At 37.1% G+C, this 22,901-nt stretch overlaps 1 protein-coding gene across 1 annotated transcript in view; it reads right to left on the reverse strand.

The window, feature by feature from the left end:
• Positions 1-2,637: 2,637 nt before the first annotated feature.
• Positions 2,638-22,901, reverse strand: part of LOC150084372 (hemicentin-1-like) — a 77,602-nt gene continuing 57,338 nt past the window's right edge. Inside the window, exons 14-18 of the mRNA XM_090376206.1 lie at positions 21,241-21,519; positions 18,635-19,030; positions 3,437-3,715; positions 2,967-3,089; positions 2,638-2,858 (exon numbers count right to left, since the gene is read on the reverse strand). Of these exons, the coding sequence (XP_090232332.1) occupies positions 2,638-2,858; positions 2,967-3,089; positions 3,437-3,715; positions 18,635-19,030; positions 21,241-21,519 (1,298 nt within the window). The remainder of the gene's footprint in view (positions 2,859-2,966; positions 3,090-3,436; positions 3,716-18,634; positions 19,031-21,240; positions 21,520-22,901) is intronic.

The following is a 22,901-nucleotide window of genomic DNA, read 5'->3' on the forward strand; positions in this document are numbered from 1 at the left end:
TTGTCTGTCTTGGAAAATTTCCATTTAGTTCGACTTTTCAACAGATATAAATGGTGAGACACAATCGTGAAATCACCATACATATAACAAAAACTGTCTGGTGAAATGATGCTGAAGCGACATTTTTAAAGCAAGTTCACAAGTGTACTAACTGGTAACATCTTTAACACACACAAAATTTAAGTAGTTCACCTATCTGCGATATTTTCTTTACATATCCGACATGCAGGGATTGTGCCAGAAGTTCAGAAAGTACCAGAAATTAAACGTCACAGGAAGATGTGGGAAATTCCTGACTCCAGAACTTCTCAGTAAGTAGTCTGACTAATATGAATAGATGGATGAAATATGACATCTTAGTTCGCAAAATATCTTGCGAACTAAAGGTGATAGGAAAAATCGGCTTAACACACTCGAAATGGGCGTTAGCGTTACAGATACACTATGCCCACAATACTTCTATTGAAAAAGTGTTTCGTTGGTCAGTGTTTTGTAAGTACATTATATTATTACGCGAATAAGAAAAATTTCAAATTATTATGAAATTATTCTAAGTTTAACATAAAATAATAGACTGCATTTTTGAAGATATTTTAATATTTATTTTGACAAATGCAAACGATTCTACTTATAATAGAAAATGTGTTTTCAACTGCAACATTTGATGCAATTCCTTGAAATTTAAGAATTCTGTTCACGACGACGACCAAAACGTGACATAAGTTATAGAATTTTGTATGGGATTGATTAAGCTGAGTCATATAAAATATGTCCAGTATAAAAGACATTCTCATTAAGCCTCACTTTTTTTTTTCGTCGAAGTTGAATTACTTTATTCTTGTCAAAAATGTATAACAAACTACAATACAAACTCATTTAAAATCCACAATGATTAATGACTATTTACCATTTATTAAACACTCACCTTGAATATTCAGACTCGCGGTATAGCTGTCCCTTCTTTCACCAGAGCTAACACTACACGTATAATTACCACTATCTTCTTCTTCAACAGGGTCTATTACGATAGTAGAAATGTCTGAGAAAGAACGAATTTGTATATGAGAAGACTGAATGATTTCTATCCCATTTTTGTACCACTGAAAGCTAATTTTCTCTCCTGATGTTGTTGTGCACACGGCACTTACTCTTTGCCCTACTACAGAAGTACCCGGAAACAGAAGTGGTTGGATCTTGAAAGCACCTGAAAATCACATTGAATTAACCTTATTCGTTCCTTAAGAATTCAGCCAATACAATAAAATCCATTCACATTTTAATCTCCCGTTAAACAACTAAGAGTACATAATGATTTGTGACATTTTATTTTTAAACCTATTTTAAATTATCAAATATGAATTAAGAAATTACTGCAACTACACGGCACACTAAGGACAATTTCACGTAGAAAAATGAATGCATGCATTGCTTACACTAGTAATTTATTCTTAAAATTTTGGTAATTTAAATATTTTATAAATTAATTTTATTCGGCACACTAAAATTTATTTAAATTATAAGTGATTTATAAATAACTTATTTATAATTTAAATAAATTACGCGTCCACTCTTGCATAGTCATTAGTAGGTTATACTTTTTCAGACTTTTTTATTTTTTCAGGCATGGCGTATGACTATTACAATTTAAACACCATGTCCATATGAAGGTTTGAACAATTAAAATAAAAATTCTGATCCATGTACTTATCCTTGACACAACATTATAACAAGCTAGGTAAAACTGATGATAAGTGCTTACCATTATCCTCTCCTAAACTGGCTTCACACAACGCTACAAGAACCGCCATTACACAGCCAAGCTTGTCGGGCATATTCAGATCTTCGAGGAATCTGGTTGGTTCACAGACTCTAATATACTGAACTGAAACTATTCTGAAGTATATATCAGTGAAGCCTAAACAGTAAAGTGCGGCTATTGGATACAGATCTTGTGATAATATCAGTATACATATATAAAAACCACCAAAGGTATTTTAAGTATATCCTAAGATCGACACACAAATAATAATCAAAATAAGATGACTCGAGCGACCTCTATTCTCATGACTGAGAACTAAGATAAATAATTTCTAGAAAAAATTCATTCTAAAAATTCAAAGCTTCCTTGCTAGTAGTATTCATCAGCAAAATTAGATAGAGTTTGGAGAAACACTTTATTCAACAATTGATATTTCTTAATCATCTAATTAATTGCCATCACTAATAAAAGACCAAAAGTATCTAGAAAATATACTGAGTTTTATTAAACAACTGATAAATATCCATACTTATATATTGAGAAATACCGGCCATATATAAATAAATAAATAAATATCCAAATATTTATACATAAACTGTATACTTTAACAGAACTACACAAGGGGAAGAGCCAGATGTAATCTTTCCACACAGTGCAGGTAAAAGAAGTATCTATAAAGATTATATATATTTAGATCTGGAATGCACATCTAAAATCGAAGGCTAATTTATTATTCGATCAATGACAAAAATATATTGTGCCAAATAAAATCGAAAAAAAAATAAAGAAAAATGTTCTTGTATTTGTAAATTATGGATGTAATAATTATGCATAATTGGTTAATTTAACTAACTAATCACTATTTCTAGGGGAACTCATCAATGAAATATTTTCAAATTAAAGTTATTTGATAAATGTCTCATATCCTTACCAATAACTGCAACAGTTATTACTTTTGACAAAGATTTTCCAACCCCGTTGGAAGCATCACAAAGAAAGACACCCTCGTCATCTTTCGTAGCTGGTTCGATGTGCAATGTTCCATTTGGTAAAAATTTGACGTGCGTTGAAAACTGAACATCGTGGAATTCTTCTTGTACTGCAATGAAGATTCATACTTATTAATAATAAAAATGTTTTCAAAAGGAATTTAGAATGGGCAAACGATATAATTACTTTAAAATAAGCAGAACGCCCAATAACTTACTCGATGATTTTTTCTTCCACGTTATTTCTGGCATCGGCTTTCCAGATGCTCTGCAGTCCACTAATATTGTGTTGCCGACCATAACTTCTAAGTCACCAGGAGTGCGAATCCATTTCGGAGGTACTGTTGAAAAAAATAATTAAAATACAACTTTCCACTTGGCTAGAAAACATTTCAAAATTAGTTTCTCAATTTGGTGAAAAAAAAAATAACTTCAACTAATTATATTTTACGAAAGGGCAGTCACAGTGAATCGATACGATAAGATGCATGGAAAATAATGCCTTATATTTAAGAAGATTTATTAACAACAGTCATTTCAACAAGTGAAAAGTATCCAAGCAATAATACATCAAAAATTTATTTAGCATGAAGAACATCTGTTGTTCTGTATTCACTAGCGATGGAAAGCAGAGTTATTATCAGTAACAATATCTTTATTTAAACAGTGTTTTTAGTTAAGGACTTACCTAGAATATTCAGATTTGTGGTAAAGCTGTCTCGCCTATGACCAGCGGTCACACTACAGGTGTAATTACCACTGTCTTCTTCTTCAACAGGATCTATCACGATATTTGAAAGATCCGAGAAGGAACGAATCTGAATGTGAGGGGACTGAGTGATTTCGACTCCATTTTTATACCACAGAAAGGTGATTTTCTCCCCTGATGTTGTTGTACACATGGCACTCACTCTTTGCCCGGCTACTGAAGTACTGGGAAAAATAAATGGCTGGATCTTGAATATACCTGAAATATGTTTTAATTTCTTAAATATTTGCATTATTCACATTTATTCGAGTATAAGTATTATTTCTAGTATAATTTCTAATATCACTACCTTAGTCGCTGTACTGAACAGTACAATGATTGCAATAATAGTGACATATCAAGTAGGAATCCAACAATTCAGAGTATCAGTTAACCATAACCTGTACATTATTTAAATATACTGACGTATCAAACAGTTACGTTGTTGTTGTATTTGGGTTTTTTTTGGAAATTTGTTTCATTCCCAAGAACATGTAATAAAGTTAAGGGTTCCTGCAGTTGGATAGGGAGCTAAATCTGGATTTTCGGATAGTTGAATGTTGGTGACATTCAATGAGAATGTGTTTTATTGTTAGCTGCGACTGGCAAAAGAAACACTGAGGAGGGTTCTCTCCCACAAGCAAATACAGATGAGTTAGATCCGAATGACATGCGGAGCCTTGCCAGAATCACTTCTTGTTGCCTGCTTCTCTGAAACTAGATGGCCACAGTTGTGGCTCTTTTTTTTATCTGCAACAGTTTATTATTGATTTGAGTTTGTCAGAGGGAGATCATTGTTACCGATCATTGACACCGACTAACTCAGCCACGTTGAGAAAAAGGCTCAAAAAAATTCTTAGCATTATTGACAGGATTGGAACTCAGATCTTTTCCACCCGGTGTGGGGAGGATAACGATTACACCAATTGTGCTACCCGCAAAAACGCAGATTGACAGGAATATAGTTTATACGTCACTATTGTCATTAAGAAACTAGTCAAAATTATAGTTACTTAAAATTGTATATGTAATTAGCATGATTAAGTAGTTACCTTCTCAAAAAAACAATAGAAATTTCTTTTTGGTAATCTGTAAATGAGAAGACTTTTCAAATTAGAAGTTTTGTTCCAAATTAGGCAGCTGCAGTTCTTGGCTAAGATCATATTGAATTACGACAGCCTGTGCGGGAGAGAGCGAGGATGAAGGAGAGCTAGTGGTCCAAACCATAACGAAGGCTAAAGAGATGACTTTGAAATTCCTTTGCGGAGATGATTGTACGAGAGCAGAGAAAAGCACCTAAGCGAAATTGTAGCCAAATTCTGAAAACTATCTGCACATTTTTCCAAGAATTATTTTTTATCAATTGGATGATATACAGTATCAGTGATTACGTTATCTCAAGGCTTTTCGGTTCCGCTATCTTCTGATTTGAGTTCATCTGATTACGACCTTTGGGATTATTTTAAAGAACATACCTTTGAAAAACAGACCACAATCTAAATGAAAGCATTACTAGTGAGACCTCAAGCCGGACTTCTGATAGAAGTGTTGTTCTTGTAGTATGGTTTTAGGAGAATCAGCGACTAGGGCCATATTGCTCCATGAATATTATCTGTAAATTGCGTGCGTTCTGAGGTCGATTTTTTATTTGAAGGACGAAAATACCGAGTTTCCTGCAAAAAAAAACCACGCTACCTACCGTAGACCGACTGACTCAGCTACATTGGTAAAACAACCATAAAAATTCCTTACGACATCAACGGGACTGGACCTCAGGTCGTTTGGTGTGTGTCGGAGGACGGTAATCCTACCAACTGTGCTACCCACGAGGGCTCTTGCCCAGTGAATATACGTTTAGTCATTAACAGCGAATAACTTTAGCATCTTGTGTAACTTAGTCTGTTGATGTTTTAAACTGCACTTCTGATTTTCATTATTAATCCTATGCAAGAAAGAAAAGATTAGGTTTTCAGACATTTGGCTCACCGTGTGTGCCTGTAATTGCCATTTGTTTACATGCTAGTTTGGCTGCTGGAAGAATGAAAATATTTAGATAAATCGGGAAGAAAGACGCCTCCGTAGCCGAGTGGTCAGGAGCAGGAGTGCAGTAGCACACGCTCTTTGAGTAGACCCGGGTTCAAGCCCCTGACTGTTAAATACGGTCGATCAGCCAACCCGCACTGGACCAGCGTGGTAGATTATGGTCCATGGCCCTCAGCATGAATTGTTGAGGAGGCTTCCATCCTGCAGTGGGTTGATAATGGCTGCAGTTTACCTTTTTTTTTTTTTTACCTTCATCTAAGGCCGCCCATCTCTTCCATCATGCAGTATGACTGATGTCTTTTGTGGTTATATTGAACACCATGGGGATATCGAAACTTCTTCACATTTCGAGGGTACCTTTGAGCCCAAAAGTGAAGTAAGTGTAAAAGGGTCTTCTGTTGTGGCTGGAGTAAAAAGATTCTGGCGTTCTCTTGTATATTTTGTGCATTCAACAAGGATACGTTTTACTGAAAGCCCAGTGTTACAGTGATGACACTGAGCGGGTATCTCCCCCCTTAAAATATAACCATGAGTAACATTAGTGTGACCTATTCGCAGACAAGCTAGTATTACCTCATGTTGTCTAATTGAACTGAAGCTGGAAGGCCACAGCTCAAGATTTGGTTTAATACTTCGAAGCTCATTGTTAAGTTGTTGCTGCCATGATAACTGCCACTGACACATGCATTTTGTCCTGGATTATTGGTCTATAGTCTTGATAAGGTACTTTCCATTTGTTGTCGGGTGGTAGGTGAGCAGATTTGGCAGCATTGTCCGCTAGTTAGTTACCAGGAATTTCCATATGTCCTGGGACCCAACAGAAGTATATATTTCTCTCAAGTTCTGACAAGATATGCAAAGAGGTGATTATTTCTTTCATAACTGGGTGAGTAATGTTCATGGTGTTTTTCAGTGCTTGAAGTGCACTTAAAGAATCTGAGAAAATTATGCTGTCTTTAATATTAGAGGACTCAGTGTAATTCAGTGCAACCTGAATTGCTATTAGTTCGGCAGAGAATATGCTAAACTCACATGGCAACTGATATGCTAATGCGATGTTTGAGAAAACTGCAGCGATTCCAACGTGAGTATTATTTTTTGATCCACCAGTATGTACTACGACGAAGTTCGGAAACTGGTCCACTATTGTATGGTATAATTTCAAGAATTTTTTACTATGTAAAGTAGATTTATTCCATTCATGCAGGTGTAAGTCGCATGCAGGTGGAGCAATGTTCCAAGGAGCAAGAGAGAATGAGAGGGTACGCGCCACATTCTCTAAGGTTAAATTTAGTTCTTCTAAGAGGTGTTTTATTCTCATACCCAAAGGACGGTTAGCAATAGGGGGATTTTGGTATAACCTGCTGTGCTGTAATGTGAAATGTATCTGCCAATTTGAGTGTTCTGGCATAGATTTAATTTTATATGCATAGCGTAGTATCAGCTGTTGTATTAGTAGTAGTAGTAGTAGTGGCATGTGATGCAAGAAAGCAAATGTATGAGCTTATGCAGCATCAGCCAAAAAAAAAAAAAAAAAAAATCACACCATTCCCTCCAAATGCCTGTCCAGTTCCTCCTTAAATTTATTCAACCTATCAACTTCCACAACGACAGATGGAAGTTTGTTCCAGCAATTAACCACCCGCTGGCTAAAGGCAAATTTCCGCACATCTAATCTACATCTGTCTTTTCTTAATTTGAATTTATGCCCCCTTAGGTTCGTAATCTGAACAAGTGGAAGGATCCCATCAGAATTCAGCGTGCTCAACCCATTCAAGGCCTTATACACCTCAATCAGATCACCGCGCAGGTGCCTAGTCTCCAGGCACTGCAATTTGCAGAACTTAAGCCTCTCTTGGTAAGAGGATCCCTTCATTCCCCTCACCAATCTTGTTGCCCTTCTCTGTACACGCTCAAGTAAATCTACATCCTTCCTAAAATGAGGCCTCCAGACCTGTACGCAGTACTCAAGGCGTGGCCTGACCATTGCCTTATACAGAGGGATAATCACCTCCTTTTCCCTGCTAGCAAAATTCCTATATATCATTGACAAAACCCCATGACCTGCCCTGGCAGCCTGTCTGCATTGCTCAGAAAACTTCATATCTGCCTGCACAATTACTCCCAGGTCTTTTTCATTTTCTACCACCTTAAGTGTAGTACCACACAGTTGGTACGTTTCTCTGGGGTTACTTCTACCCATATGCAGTACTTTGCATTTGTCAAGGTTAAACTTCAGTTGCCACTTCTTAGCCCATCTGCCCAAATTATCTAGATCCTGTTGCAGTAGCACACTGCCATTACTGTCATTAACAACCCTGCCAACCTTTGTATCATCTGCAAACTTCGACACTAAGCCTGATATACCTTCATCAATATCATTGATAAATATACAAAACAACAGTGGACCCAACACCGAACCCTGTGGGACTCCACTAATAACATTAGTCCAAGAAGAGCAGCACCCATTGATTACCACCCTCTGTCTTCTCCCACTTAACCATCCTTTTATCCATTGTAGCAACTTACCCTTAATACCATTCTGCTCCAATTTGTACGATAGTCTTCCATGCGCAACAGTGTCAAAAGCTTTCCTGAAATCCAAATATATGATATCAAAATTATTTTTTGCATCCAGTTCCTTTGTAACCACATCATAATATCCTATCAAATTTGTCAGACAAGACTTTCCCTTAACAAACCCATGCTGTGTCTGAATTATTGCTGCAGTCTTGTCTAGATGATCCTGCAATGCATCTTTAACCAGCGACTCCATTATTTTACCCGTAACAGAAGTTAAACTAACTGGTCTGTAATTACCCATGTCACCCTTCGATCCCCCTTTGTGAATTGGGGATACATTTGCACATCTCCAGTCCGTGGGGACCTCCCCTGAGTCCAAGGATGCTCTCATAATTATGGCTAAGGGTTTACTTACTTCCTTTGCTGCCTCCTTTAATATAACTGGATAGATCCCATCCACCCCAGGTGCTTTTCTTACGTTTAACTTCAACAGTTTCTCCTCCACTTTGCTTTCAGTTATTACAAAATCATTAAGCACCCTGCTACAAATCATTAAGCACCCTGTATTCTGATGGAGAGAGGCGGTTCATGTGCTTCAGCATATAAACTATGTATTGGAGATGTGCGATATGCTCCGAAAGCAACGCGTATTCCACTATGATGGATACGGTCAAGCCATCGAAGGACACTAGGTATTGCTTAGCTATACACTGGTACTCCGTAGTCAAGCTTCGATCTTATCAAGGCACTGCATAATCGTAACAAGGTAAGGCGATCAGTTCCCGACTTAGTTGCTGAAAGAACACAGATGATATTTGCCTTTTGCTGACAGGATATTCTTAATTTTTTAATATGCTCTAAAAAGGTAAGTTTACGGTCTAATGTGATTCCTAAGAACTGTATGGTGGGGTGAATTGCTATTGGTTGGCCATTCACTAGTAGTTCCTGAAGTGGGTGGAGTTTACGTTGGCGGAAAAAATAGATACACAACGTTTTTTGGGGACAAATTTGAAAGTAACTAGCTTGTGTCCATGAACTGATCTTATTTATTGCCCCTTGTAACTGTCTCTCAACAGTATTCATGTTTTTCGCATGACACGAAATGCTAAGATCAGCTACAAATAGTGTTGCATCAATAGTTTTTGGAAGTTGTTCAGCAGTGGTGCTTACTGGGGAACTCCTTCTTCTTGTGCGATACTTAGGATATGGAAGTTTTAAATCGGACCTGAAATGTGCGTTTGTATAAGGTTGATCTGTTCTGGCAAATACCAAATTGTGCAGAATGTAGCAGATTAGCGTTTTCTAGGTACCATATCGGATGACAGTTTATCATCTTTTCAAGACACTTCCTAGTTCATTTCACAAATATACGTGGTCTCATTTCTAATCTCAACGATGGTCCTTGAGGTTGTCACAGACATTCTCTCAGATATGCTAGACAAGATGTACTTGCTACCTGGGAGTCTAAAACGCTGATGGAACTGATATTCGGGTGACACTCAAGTCAAGTGGACCCAATTTCGGCGACGTCCGTACGGTCTATGACAGCCAAATCCTCTGCTTGCACCTTCACGATGGTGGGACTGTTAGTAATCCTGGGTATAACCTCCATGCACAAGTACATGGTGGGTGACCACCCAGGTGTGAACCAAGGTAAGCAGGGGTCGAGGTGTGGCGCCCACACCACATGCAGGAATGCCGCCCCTCTATGTTACCAGGCAGTACAAGGTGGTAGATGACTCTCATCAACTGGTGCAATACGACTACTTTGCTTATTGGAGGCTTGAAGTGGTGGAACCCATGTTTAGTCTCTAGAGCTAAGTTCCAGTCAACCCTTCCTTATCTCTTCCATCATGCAGTATGATTGATGACTTTTGAGGTTATGATGAACATCGCGGCGAGATACGATATTCCTTACATTTCGAGGGTACAGCTCTAAAACGGTGTTCGCAGGTCGGCCGCTAGCTAGTACACCGGACCGAACCTATTGGTAACTCTCTAGGAGGCTTCCGGATCAGCTAGTGTATAATCTTGTTACCTCTACTCTGCCAGATAGTGACTGGAGGGAGTCCGAGTAGTGTGTATGCGGGGAGCATTGTCGAGGCCACGTTATGTCAAGGATCTGGGTATATTCTTACCATGTGTACGCCATATCCAAAAATTTCATTACTTCATACAGCATGTCCCACCCACTTTTTCTCACTATTGAATACACCATGAATTGTCAAAATAATAGAGTAAGCTTATCTGCAAAAAGATATAAACCTTCCAAACACTTCCTAATTCATTTCACAAATATACGTGGTCTCAATTCTAATCTCAACGATGTCCATTTCCACCTGCAGTCTGCCAAACCCCATGTACTTTTTCTGACAGAATCTCAGTTATCGGTTGATTCAACTACTGCTCATCTCAGATGCCCAAATTATTCGCTGTATGATTCCTTTCGCCTCGAAGGTGATACTTGTGGATATGTCCGTTGTGATATTCCCTGTCAGAGATTTGGCAATTTGGAATCTCCGCACTTTGATCTTCTCTAGTTTAAAATCTCTCTACCTCATTGTGTCAAATTCATCTGTTGTCTCTACCGTTCTCCCAACTCCACACATCATTTGGAGCTCTTTGCCTTCCTCTCTTTACAACTTGACTTTGTCCATTCCAACTTTCCTAACAGTGAGTTAATTTTCCTTGGTGATTTTAATGTTCACAACTCCAGCTGGCTTCCGTTTTCTAGTCACACCGACCCAGCTGGTCGAGATGCTGAGGCTTTTGCAATTACTAATGACCTGGCACAGATTGTTCATTTACCTACAAGAATACCAGACAATCCTAATCATACAGCCAATACGCTTGATCTTTTTCTCACAAACAACCCTTCTAAATACACGGTCGAAGTGAGAGGTCCTTTAGGTACTTCAGATCACAACTTGGTGATTGCACCTTCTCCAATGAAACCTTTATCTCATGGCTATTCCCAACCTCGTGTTGTTTGGCATTACAAGAATGCAAAATGGGATGACCTGCGAGACTTCTTTTCTTCTTTTCCCTGGTCGGATTACTATTTCAAAACTTCTGATGTCCACGTTTGCTCAGATCGTGTCAGTGAAATTATTCTTTCAGGAATGGAATCCTTTATCCCACACTCCACTTTAAAATCTTGTCCTCTATCTAAACCTTGGTTTTCCAATAAATGTGCTAAGGCTGTTCAAGAGAAGAATGTTGCATATCGTAATTGGCTCGTTTCTAATTCTTCAGTTTCGTTTTCTGCGTACACCAAAGCTCGCAAAAATTGTAAAGCAGTTATTAATCAGTCCAAAATAGAATTTGAACAGGCTAAGAGTAGAAAACTTGCTTCTTGCCCTATAGCCGAGCATTCTGGTCTCTTGCCAAAGCTATTGGCCGCAACTTTTGCCCATCTCTGCTCCCACCTCTGTCCAAACCAGATGGTTCTGTTGTCACTTCAGCCAAGGATAAAGCTGACCTGCTAGCATCACATTTTTCTTGTATTAATGATCTTGGTAAAACACCTCCCACCATTCCCAACACGCTCCATTCAATGCCCCCTGTAGTCTTCCCTCAAAAGGATGTCAGAAGGATTTTGAAGAATTTTGATGCTAAGAAAGCTCCAGGTCCCGATGGTATTTCTCCACTTGTTCTCAAAACCTGTGCTCCTGAACTTACTCCTATTCTTTGCCGCCTTTTTTCACTTTCTTATTCCAAAGGTGATTTTCCTTCTGCTTGGAAATTTGCTCATATCCAGCCAGTTCCTAAAAAGGGTGACAAATCCCTCCCATCCAATTATCGTCCCATTGTAATTACTTCTACTCTTTCTAAAGTAATGGAGAAATCAATTAACCGCCAACTCTTAAACTACCTATAAACCTTCCGTCTGATCAACGATCGCCAGTATGTGTGTGTGTGTGTGTGTGTGGTATGGGTGTTTATTGGCGCATTAGCTGCTATGGCTATAGTGCGCCTATTAGTAGGAATATTAAAAAATAATCCAGTTTAAATTAGTTTCAGTTCTGTAGCCTATTTATAAAAGATGATACACTCCAATTTGTTTTAAAAAGCAGAAACGTTTGTTAACATTTGCGTCCTCTCCAATGATATGTTGTAATGTCAATCTTTCTGAACGATTAGCCAGATTTTGAAGTATTGCAGCTCGATGTTGTTGATACTGCGGATAGTCAATCAGAATGTGTTTGACTGTTAGATGTTCTAAACAGTATGGACACTGAGGAGGATCATCGCCCATTAGTAGATGGAGGTGAGTCAGATGGGTGTGTCCTATTCTCATTCGTGTGAGTACCACTTCTTCCCGCCGCACTGTCTGATTGCTGGAATGCCAGAACTTTGGGTTTTGTTTCAGCTGGATCGCCAGTATGGATTCCGTCAGTGTCGATCCACTGGTGATATTCTGGCTTATGTTACCCATTTATGGATTAATTCAATGGAAATGTTCGGTGAAACACAAGTAGTTGCTCTTGACATCTCAAAGGCTTTCGATCGTGTTTGGCATAAAGGTCTTCTAAACAAGCTTCCATCTTATGGTTGGCCAACTGTTTTTAGTAATTGGTTATCCAGTTTTCTCTCTGATCGTTCACTGAGGGTGATGGCAGATGGCTCTCTGTCTTCTAACTTCTCCACTAATGCCGGTGTCCCCCACTCTTTTCCTCTTGTATATTAATGACCTTCTTCCATTGACTGGAAATCCTATCCATAGTTTTGCCGATGATAGCACATTGCATTCCACTTTCCATTTTGAGAAACCTTGTCCTGCTGAATCAGCTTCCACTTCTCGAAAATCTGCTACCAATTCCTTAAATGCCGATCTTCAGGTAATTCTCCAGTGGGGCAAAGACAACTTAGTTGATTTCAACCCTTCTAAAACTCAGTCTTGTCTTATATCTCGCAAAAAGGATTCTTCTGCTCCTATGCTTATCTTTAGTGACACTCCGATTTCTAGGCAAAATGATATATCTCTTTTGGGGATTACCCTGACTTCTAATCTCTCTTGGCACAAGCACATTACAAATATTGCTTCCTCTGCATCTGAAAAACTTGGTTTTCTCTTTCGCGCTCGGAATTACTTTTCTTCCAAACAGATGCTCACTCTGTATAAATCGCAAATCCGCCCTGCCATGGAATATTGTTCCCACATCTGGGGTGGTGCCCACAAAACCTCTCTCAGGCTTCTTGATTCCATTCAGAAGAGGGCAGTTAGGTTAATTAATGATTCATCTCTAACAGAGTCTCTCCACTCGCTTTCTCATAGACGTACTGTTTCTGCTGCATGCCTCTTCTACAGATACTTCCATGGGCACTGTTCTTCTGAATTGGCTTCTATAATTCCCACTCTCTCTTTGAAAACAGTCCGAACACGTGCCGCCACCAGCCAACATCCATTTACTGTCCAACTCCAAACTCCCAGAACCAACTTCTCATCTTCCTCGTTTATTCATTCAACTTCCGTTTTCTGGAACAACCTTCATTCATAACTCAACAAATATCTTCTTTCGTCTTCTCAACCTCCAACCCAAGCACGGTACTAAGTACTCTAGGTTCTAATACCTCTCGTGTTTGTGGTTTACATATAAAAAAAAAAAATTTCCACTTACAGTCTGCCAAACCCCATGTACTTTTTTCTGACAGAATCTCAGTTATCGGTTGATTCAACCACTGCTCATCTCAGTTTCCCAAATTATTCGCTGTATGATCCTTTCGCCTCAAAGGTTGTACTTGTGCATTTGTCCCTTCCGATATTCCCTATCAGAGACTTGGTAATTTGTAATCTCCTCTTTTCGACCTCCTCTGGCTTAAAATCTCTCTACCTCATTCTGTCAAATTCATCTGTTGTCCCTACCGTTCTCCCAACTCCACTAATCACTTGGACCTCTTTGACTTCCTCTCTTTGCACCTTGACTTTCTCCAGTACAACGTTCCTAAAAGTGAGGTAATTTTCCTTGGTGATTTTAATGTTCACAAGTCCAGCTGGTCTGTGTTTTCTGTCACACAGACCCAGTTGGTCGAGATGCTGAGGCTTTTGCAATTACTAATGACCTCGCACAGATTGTTCATTTACCTACCAGAATACCGGACAATCCTAACCATACAGCCAACACGTTTGATCTTTATCTCGCAAACAACCCTTCTAAATACAAGGTCGAAGTGAGTGGTCCTTTGGGCACCTCAGATCACAACTTTGTGATTGTCTCTTCTCCAATGGAGCCTTTATTTCATGGCTATTCCCAACCTCGTGTTGTTTGGCATTACAAGATGCAAAATGGGATGACCTGAAATTTATTTTCTTCTTTTCCTTGGTCGGATTACTATTTCAAAACTTCTGATGTCAACGTTTGCTCAGATCGTGTAAGTGTAGTAATGGAATCCTTTATTCCACACTCCACTTTAAAATCTCGTCCTTTATCTAAACCAATAAATGTTGTTCATTTTCCAATAAATGTTCTAAGGCTGTTCAAGAGAAGAATGTTGCATATCGTACTTGGCTTGTTTCCAATTCTTCAATTTCATTTTCTGCCTACACCAAAGCTCGCAACAATTGTAAAGCAGTTATTAATCAGTCCACACTAAATTTTGAAAAGGCTAAGAGTAGAAAATTCGCTTTTTGCCCCAGAATTCTTGCCGAGCATTTTGGATTCTTGCCAAAGCTATTGGCCGGAACTTTTGTCCATCTCTGCACCGACCTCTGTCAAAACCAGATGGTTCTATTATAACTTCAGCCAAGGATAAAGTTGACCTGATAGCATCCCATTTTGATTCCAACTCACGTATTAATGACCTTGGTAAAACACCTCCCACCATTCCCAACACGCTCCATTCAATGCCTCCTGTGGTCTTCTGTCAAAAGGATGTCAGAAGGATTTTGACGAATCTTGGTGCTAAGAAAGCTCCATATCCCGATGGTATTTGTCCACTTGTTCTCAAAACCTGTGCTCCTGAACTTACTCCTATTCTTTGCCGCCTTTTTTCACTTTCTTATTCCAAAGGTGTTTTTCCTTCTGCTTGGAAATTTGCTCATATCCAGCCAGTTCCTAAAAAGGGTGACAAATCCCTCCCATCCAATTATCGTCCCATTGCAATTACTTCTACTCTTTCTAAAGTAATGGAAAAATCAATTAACCGCCAAATTTTAAACTACCTAGAAATCTTCCGTCTTATCAACGATCGCCAGTATGGATTCCGTCGGTGTCGATCCACTGGTGATATTCTGGCTTATGTTACCCATTTATGGATTAATTCAATGGAAAGGTTCGGTGAAACACAAGTAGTTACTCTTGACATCTCAAAGGCTTTTGATCGTGTTTGGCATAAAGGTCTTCTAAACAAGCTTCCATCTTATGGTTGGCCAACTGTTTTTAGTAATTGGTTATCCAGTTTTCTCTCTGATCGTTCACTGAGGGTGATGGTAGATGGCTCTCTGTCTTCTAACTTCTCCACTAATGCCGGTGTCCCCCAAGGTTCAGTTCTTTCCCCCACTCTTTTCCTCTTGTATATTAATGACCTTCTTCCATTGACTGGAAATCCCATCCATAGTTTTGCCGATGATAGCACATTGCATTCCACTTTCCATTTTGAGAAACCTTGTCCTGCACAATCAGCTTCAACTTCTCGAAAAGCTGCTACCAATTCCTTAAATGCCGACCTTCAGGTAATTCTCCAGTGGGGCAAAGACAACTTAGTTGATTTCAATCCTTCTAATACTCAGTCATGTCTTATATCTCGTAAAAAGGATTCTTCTGCTGTTATGCTTATATATGGTGACACTCCGATTTCTGGGTAAAATGATACATCTCTTTTGGGATTACCCTGACTTCTAATCTCTCTTGGCACAAGCACATTACAAATATTGCTTCCTCTGTATCTAAAAAACTTGGTTTTCTCTTTCGCTCTCGGCGTTACTTTTTTTCCAAACAGTGCTCACTCTGTATAAATCGCAAATCCGGCCTGCCATGCAATATTGTTCCCACATCTGGGGTGGTGCCCCAAAAACCTCTCTCAGGCTTCTTGATTCCATTCAGAAGAGGGCAGTTAGGTTAATTAATGATTCATCTCTAACAGAGTCTCTGCACTTGCTGTCTCATAGACGTACTCTTTTTGCTGCATGCCTCTTCTACAGATACTTACATGGGCACTGTTCTTCTCAATTAGCTTCTATGATTCCTGCTCTCTCTTTCAAAACAGTCCGAACACGTGCCGCCACCAGCCAACATCCATTTACTGTCCCACTTCAAACCCACAGAACCAACTTTTCATCTTCCTCATTTATTCATTCAACTGCCGTTTTCTGGAACAACCTTCCTTCATACGTATTTCCTGAAAATTACAGTCTACAGAAATTTAAGTCCAGTGTCAACAAATATCTTCTTTCGTCTTCTCAACCTCCAACCCAAGCACGGTACTAAGTACTATACGTTCTAATACCTCTCGTGTTTGGGGTTTCCATAAACAAAAAAAACGTTCCCAGTTAAAAAGTGGTTATAATTCTTCTGGTCTACGAAAATATTCCAACCGAGGCCTTTCACAAATGGACAGAAGATGCTTCTGGGTCAAAGAAGCGAAAATTCATTGTTGACAAGATTAGAATCCAGGTCTGTCAGACGAGTCGCGTATCCTCACAAAGGACCTGTCTCGTTTTAATAAAATTTTATTTAGTCTCACATTTTTAGTGTATTTGGTATTATACACAAGCTTTAATTTCTCATGTAATATTAATACTAAAATGGATATTAGGCTTAATAAATATCATTTTAAACAAAATATGTTCGCTACTTAGTTCTGTTAATTACCCATCAGCTTTTTATATTCAGAATTTTTTTTTAATTATAGGAAATTTAAAAAAATGAATTGTGAAATTAACTTTTTTTTTATGGATTTGGATGGGAACGCGTCCAGTTATACTTCGGTTTTTAATAGAAAAATAAAAAGGCTGCCGTTATATAAGTGCTGGAAGTGGTATTCACTAATGTACTATTTCATATACATTTGGAAAGGGTGTTTTGAAGTATTCGAGTCTGATAAAATTAATGCGTTAGTTTAGATATTTAGATTTATTTTAGTAAAACGTTCATTTGGTTGTAAAGAATAAATTACTTTTACTATATTCTGTACTTAATTTTCGATTTATTTCATTGAAAGATTCTTTGTCTGATTCCGTAGACCTTTATTTTGATTAACTGTTTTTAATGTATAACTTAAGTGTAATTTCTTACTGAATCTAACATCTAGAAATTAAATTTAAATTAACATTAGTTACGATACTAGTGCTACAATTTTGTCATTAGTTACTGTGACGGCTAAATATCCCAATTTGGAGGGATATTTCGGTCTTTTTTCATCGCTGAAGATATAAGCTGGTTTCGATCTATTTAAACTTTTGAGAGTTACCTAAATTGTTTCCTTTTACCAGCTAGCATTCATCCAAACTATTAATTAGAAATGGTGATGGTCTCCAATTAATCTATGGAACAGAACTCTCCTCCATCTTTGATATTTCACGCATACATCGCAAATGAATTATTTTTAAAAATTTATTGAAAAATTATAAATAATACAACTATGTTTCTAACTGACTAAAATATTTAAAGTAATAAATCCAATCATATTTGCAACCGAAGGTACTTATATCACACTTTAATAAGAAAGGACACAAATATACTACTTACCGTTGTCTTCCTCTGTGCTGGCTTCACACAACGCTAAGATAACCGCCATTATAAAACCAAGCAAGCAAAGCATATTCACAGAGAACTGGTAATTCTTCTTTCAATCTACAATAAACTGTACTAAAACCATACAGTATCTAAATTGAATATTTCAATGCAAGGTATGACTATTGACACACAGTTCAACTATAATCTTTAACATATATCTCCACACACAAAATCAAGTACACTAAGTGTGCTCTGATACTCCTGAAAACTATTCTCAACAAAATAAGGCGATTAGGGCGACCTCTATGTACACGCTTTGAATTAATACGAATAATTCCTAAAATGAAAACAGTACTGCTTTAAGAGAAACAATTAATACACGTTAATATTTAAACTGGCAAGATTTGTAAAACTTTCTCAGTAATTTTTCATAAATACAAGGCAAGAATATAATGAAAACATACTAAAATTTTAAATTCAACGAATATACCTGAACATGAATTTAAATGAAAAAAATATATATTGAATGAAATATTTCCCTACATATTCATAAATATGTGATCCACACGTGTTCAGGAATAAGCGCAATTCATAATTAAAAATTTGTAAAAAAGGGAACTTTTTCTTACGATAACAGCATAAAATTTTATCGAATTCACACTTTCAAATTAACCGCCAAATAATCATTTAGACAACAAATACTCTGAATAAAGTATTAAAGAAAATAATGTAAGTGAAATTACTCTATTAAGTACCTGAATATTACCAAATTGTAATTTGTCACACAATATGATTATTTCTCAGTATACCAAATACATATTTAAAGTAAATTAATTAAACTAAAATTACGATACTTAACTAAGATAAATGTCCGATAACAAGTGTCACACAGTCTTACCAATAACATCAATAGTTATCATTTTCGACAGAGATTTTCCAATTCCGTTTGAAGCTTCGCAGAGGAAAACCCCTTCGTCCTCTTTTGTAGCAAAATCTAGGTGTAGGCTTCCATTTGGCAGAAGTTTAATATGTGTTGAAAATTGGACATCGTGCAATTCTTCGTGATCTGCAAGGAAGATTTGATAGGAGCTACAATGTCGAGCCAATAAATAATCAAAAACAACAAAAATAATTCCCAGCTGAACTGGAACACTCATCATTAGGTACTTACTCTGTAATTTCTTTTTCCATTTCATTTCTGGAGTTGGTTTTCCAGATGCCTTACAGTCTGCCAATAATGGTTCGCCAATCATCACTTCCAAATCATTAGGAATGTGGATCCATTTCGGTGGCACTATGAAAAATTAATCAAATTATGGAAATAATTTTATCTTCCTTGTCAAGAAACTACGAGCCTCAAATTCATGAAATATAATTATTGTATTTTAATATATACTGTATGATCAGTTGAATTAAAGTACCATCAAAGTCAAGATTAGGTACAGATAGACTTTCGTAATAGTAGAATAAGAATAGATTAAAAATTATGTAAACTGAACTATGCCTAGCTTATATCTAAATTGACCAATATAAGTAGGCAGAATACGCTAGCATGCAAACAACCATAGAAGAAAAGGTTCGGTACATATTATAGATCGGCTAGAGATTATCTTCCCAGTTAGAACGATTTAAATACAATAATTTATCTAAATCTTGTACCATTCTTCTCCTGTGAAGGAACACGCAGCTGTCTCGCAAAGGCCTCCTTTTTCTGAAATCTTCAGTGTGCAGTCTGCCTAAACTCTCTTTCCTGTTGCTGCTGAGAGAGGGCTGTACTCTTCTTATGATGTCTGCTTGTTAGGTCAAGATAGAGTTCATCCTGGATGTTGGTGTGCTTGGATTTTTCTAGTGCAAAGGCTACTTCGGCCATATTGTACCTATCCTAGTAGTTAATACTAATTTTATTGGCTTCTATGGAAGCAGTTAGAAACGGTTATATAAACCTATTCGTTTCAGAAAGAATAAACTTCTGTAAGGTTTGAATTTTCGCCTATGATATGGCTAAATGACAATTCCTGTAAGTTTGATAGAGAAGTGAAAATGAAATTAGACGGGAATTGTTATACAAGGTGCATTCCAGGAGTATGTGTTTTATTGTGAGTGGCCTGTGGCAAATGTGAACACTGTGAAACGTCATTTCATCCTGGACGTTGTAACTTTTGGCTGACTTTGAACGTGCTTCGAGAAGCCTTTCCTGTCTCTTAATGTTGATGGATATAATGTCAAAATTATCATTCTTGATATGTTTAATGCTATAGATGAAATGAGCCTATCGGAAGGATGAGCATCCTCTCATCATCCTTCCAACTGCCATCTACCGCTCCAAATATTTCGAAAGTGCACGTTACATATAGCTTAGAAGTCAGTACTGATATCGTACTGCGCATTTTTATATCGCCAGCCATCTAATTTGCAGGTTCCGGGGCTTAAAACTGTAATATGACTCCACATTCCGATTTATCATGTTAAATTATACAAGAAAACCAAATGTAAGGTAAAAATTAAGTGCTTATGATTAATAAGTAATAAAAATCTGTCGTAATGGGCATCATGATATTATAATCGCAGTCCACATTAGGGTAGGATTAGTGACCCCATGAGAGAGAAGGAGAGAGGGTGGTAATTACGAGAAGGACCAAATAGTTTCTATACTCACGACTATGGCTATTGGTAAAAGGATGAAATTATTTATGGAACTGGTCGAATTTTGAGCAATTAAGCAGAAGAACCTCAGTAAAAGTATGGCTGATATTGTCAACAGAGAATAATATTGTCATTGACAATATTTTATTTACATTATAATAATGAAGAAAATTCTGCTTTGTGGTACTATAAACTATGATTTCATTTACTGAGGTTTCTGATCACATTCATTTTTTTTACAGTTATTACAATTAGAATAATTTTCATCACTTTTAAAAATACTCCTGGCGCCAATAATAATATCTATCATGTTGCCGTGATGAATATTATTATTCCAAGTACTTGTATCGTACTTAGCAGCAATTAAGATAATTTATTTGTTACTCCGTTAGCAAGATTAACAATCTATTATTATTTTGTACGCATTGTATAAATAGTTTTTTTTTTCAGTAATATAAACCAAGAGGGAAAAAAAAATTTCATTTTCTGTACCTTTTGAAAATATGTCAGAATCTTCAAACAAAAAAAATAAATATATTCTATTTATTCCCATCATGAATATGATCTCTACGTAAATATACCAATTCTTTGGTTCTCTTCTACGTTACTGCTCCCTAAGCTTAACTCTACGACTTTTTGTAAGTTATTTATTAGCTGGGCATAGTTTGTCTTTCAAGATTATTATTTATTTTAAAATTTGATTATGTTTTGGGTTTCGTCTTTTAGTCATAAATACTACATCTTGGAACATAAACTGAATTCTTTAATAACTCTTCGAATATTTTAATGCTATACACGAAGTTTCCTTAGCATTGCTAAAGAGTATATCATTTAAAACTCATAGATTTGGAATGCACTCACCTAAAACATTCACGCTTGTGGTAAAACTATCTCTCCTGTCACCAGAGATAGCACTACAAGTATAATTACCACTGTCGTCTTCCTCGACAGGATCTATTGCAATGGTTGAAAGTTCTGGAAAGGAACGAATTTGAATATGAGATGTCGACATGACTTCTACTCCGTCCTTGAACCACCGAAAAGTGATTTTCTCTCCTGATGTTGTTGTACACACGGCACTAATTCTTTGTCCAAGTATAGAAATGCTGGGAAAGTTAAAGGGCTGGACCTTGAAAATACCTATAAATAACACACAACATATTTAAGTAGTAATAAAGATGGTCTTAATGTGATTTCATAGATTTGCAGAAAAGTATTTTCCTTCAAACCAATAAATAAATTTCGGTGCATGCATTTACCTTTAAATGCATGCACCGAAAACACTATTTAAAACTATTTAAAAATTATGTAAACTGAACTATGCCTAGCTTATATCTAAATTGACCAATATAAGTAGGCAGAATACGCTAGCAAATCCTCTTAATGATACTCAGTGATGACTAATATCATCAATGATTTTCATTCATCTTTCATAATTTTCCACAATTCCAAAAAATGTAAAAAATCTAATTCGTCCTTAAACTTTGCTCAACTTCCTACTCAGCGAAGTTGGGAGGTAATTTATTTAAATCTTCTACAGCATGCTGCAGAAAGGTAAGCTTCGTGAGATCCGGATTCAGTCTTCCGTAACTCCTTAAGATTTTTACATTTGTAACCCTACCTCATTCTTGTCTCAGCTACTAGTGAGAATTCGCAACCCCTAATTTTTATTTTATTCATCCCCCTTACGGTTTTATCTACCTAAGTTAAGCATCCCTAAAAAAATAAGTTACCAAGTTTTGCAGTTGGCACCTTCAAGGTCGTTATTCGTGGGGTCGTTGATTAATGCATCTCATCAATGTGGTTGCATCTTTGAACCCTCAGTAGAAGTGCTGTCTTTTTTACGTGCGGTCTCCAGACTTGAATATAAATTTCCAAATGTGACCTCATCATACAGTAGGAAGTGACGTCCTCTGTATTTGCAAAGATCCTATAAATCACAGTCCATATACATTCTTAGCCACTGATACAGTCTTCTCCGCAATCATTATATTACATATTTTAGAGATACCTGACTTTTGTCACTGCTCCGTCCTATGTTAGGGTGTGCTTTTAACTGCGTGATGCATAAACTCTTTTAACACAGCACTTTCCAAATGGACAAGATTTAAGATAATCCTTAAGAGAAATGGAACTAAGGCCAGAGAAGACCCTTATTGCCTGACTCTTTGGATATGCTAATCCTCGATCACAAATATTTCAGCTTTGAATATAAACATTAAACATAGAATGAAATATAATTTCTTAAACTGCATGTTGCAATATCCTTTACATGAATACAGTAATGTAAAGGATATTACAACTTGCAGTTCACGTTTGAATCTACTAGCTTTAAACTATTCTTTTATTTACAAAAAAATATTGGACGCAAACCCATAAGAGGTGATTATGTGTACCTTTTCTTTATCATTCTGGTCATAATGAATTTGATTTTTATATTACCTTACTATTCAGCCCTTCTGTAACATCTGCACTACTTGCTTAGACTAACTTACATTCACTTTAAATTATCATCGGTCAGA

The sequence above is a fragment of the Mastigoproctus giganteus genome, chromosome 6 (assembly GCF_048544385.1).
Source record: "Mastigoproctus giganteus isolate SK-2022 chromosome 6, ASM4854438v1, whole genome shotgun sequence".
Taxonomy (NCBI): Eukaryota; Metazoa; Arthropoda; class Arachnida; order Uropygi; family Thelyphonidae; genus Mastigoproctus; species Mastigoproctus giganteus.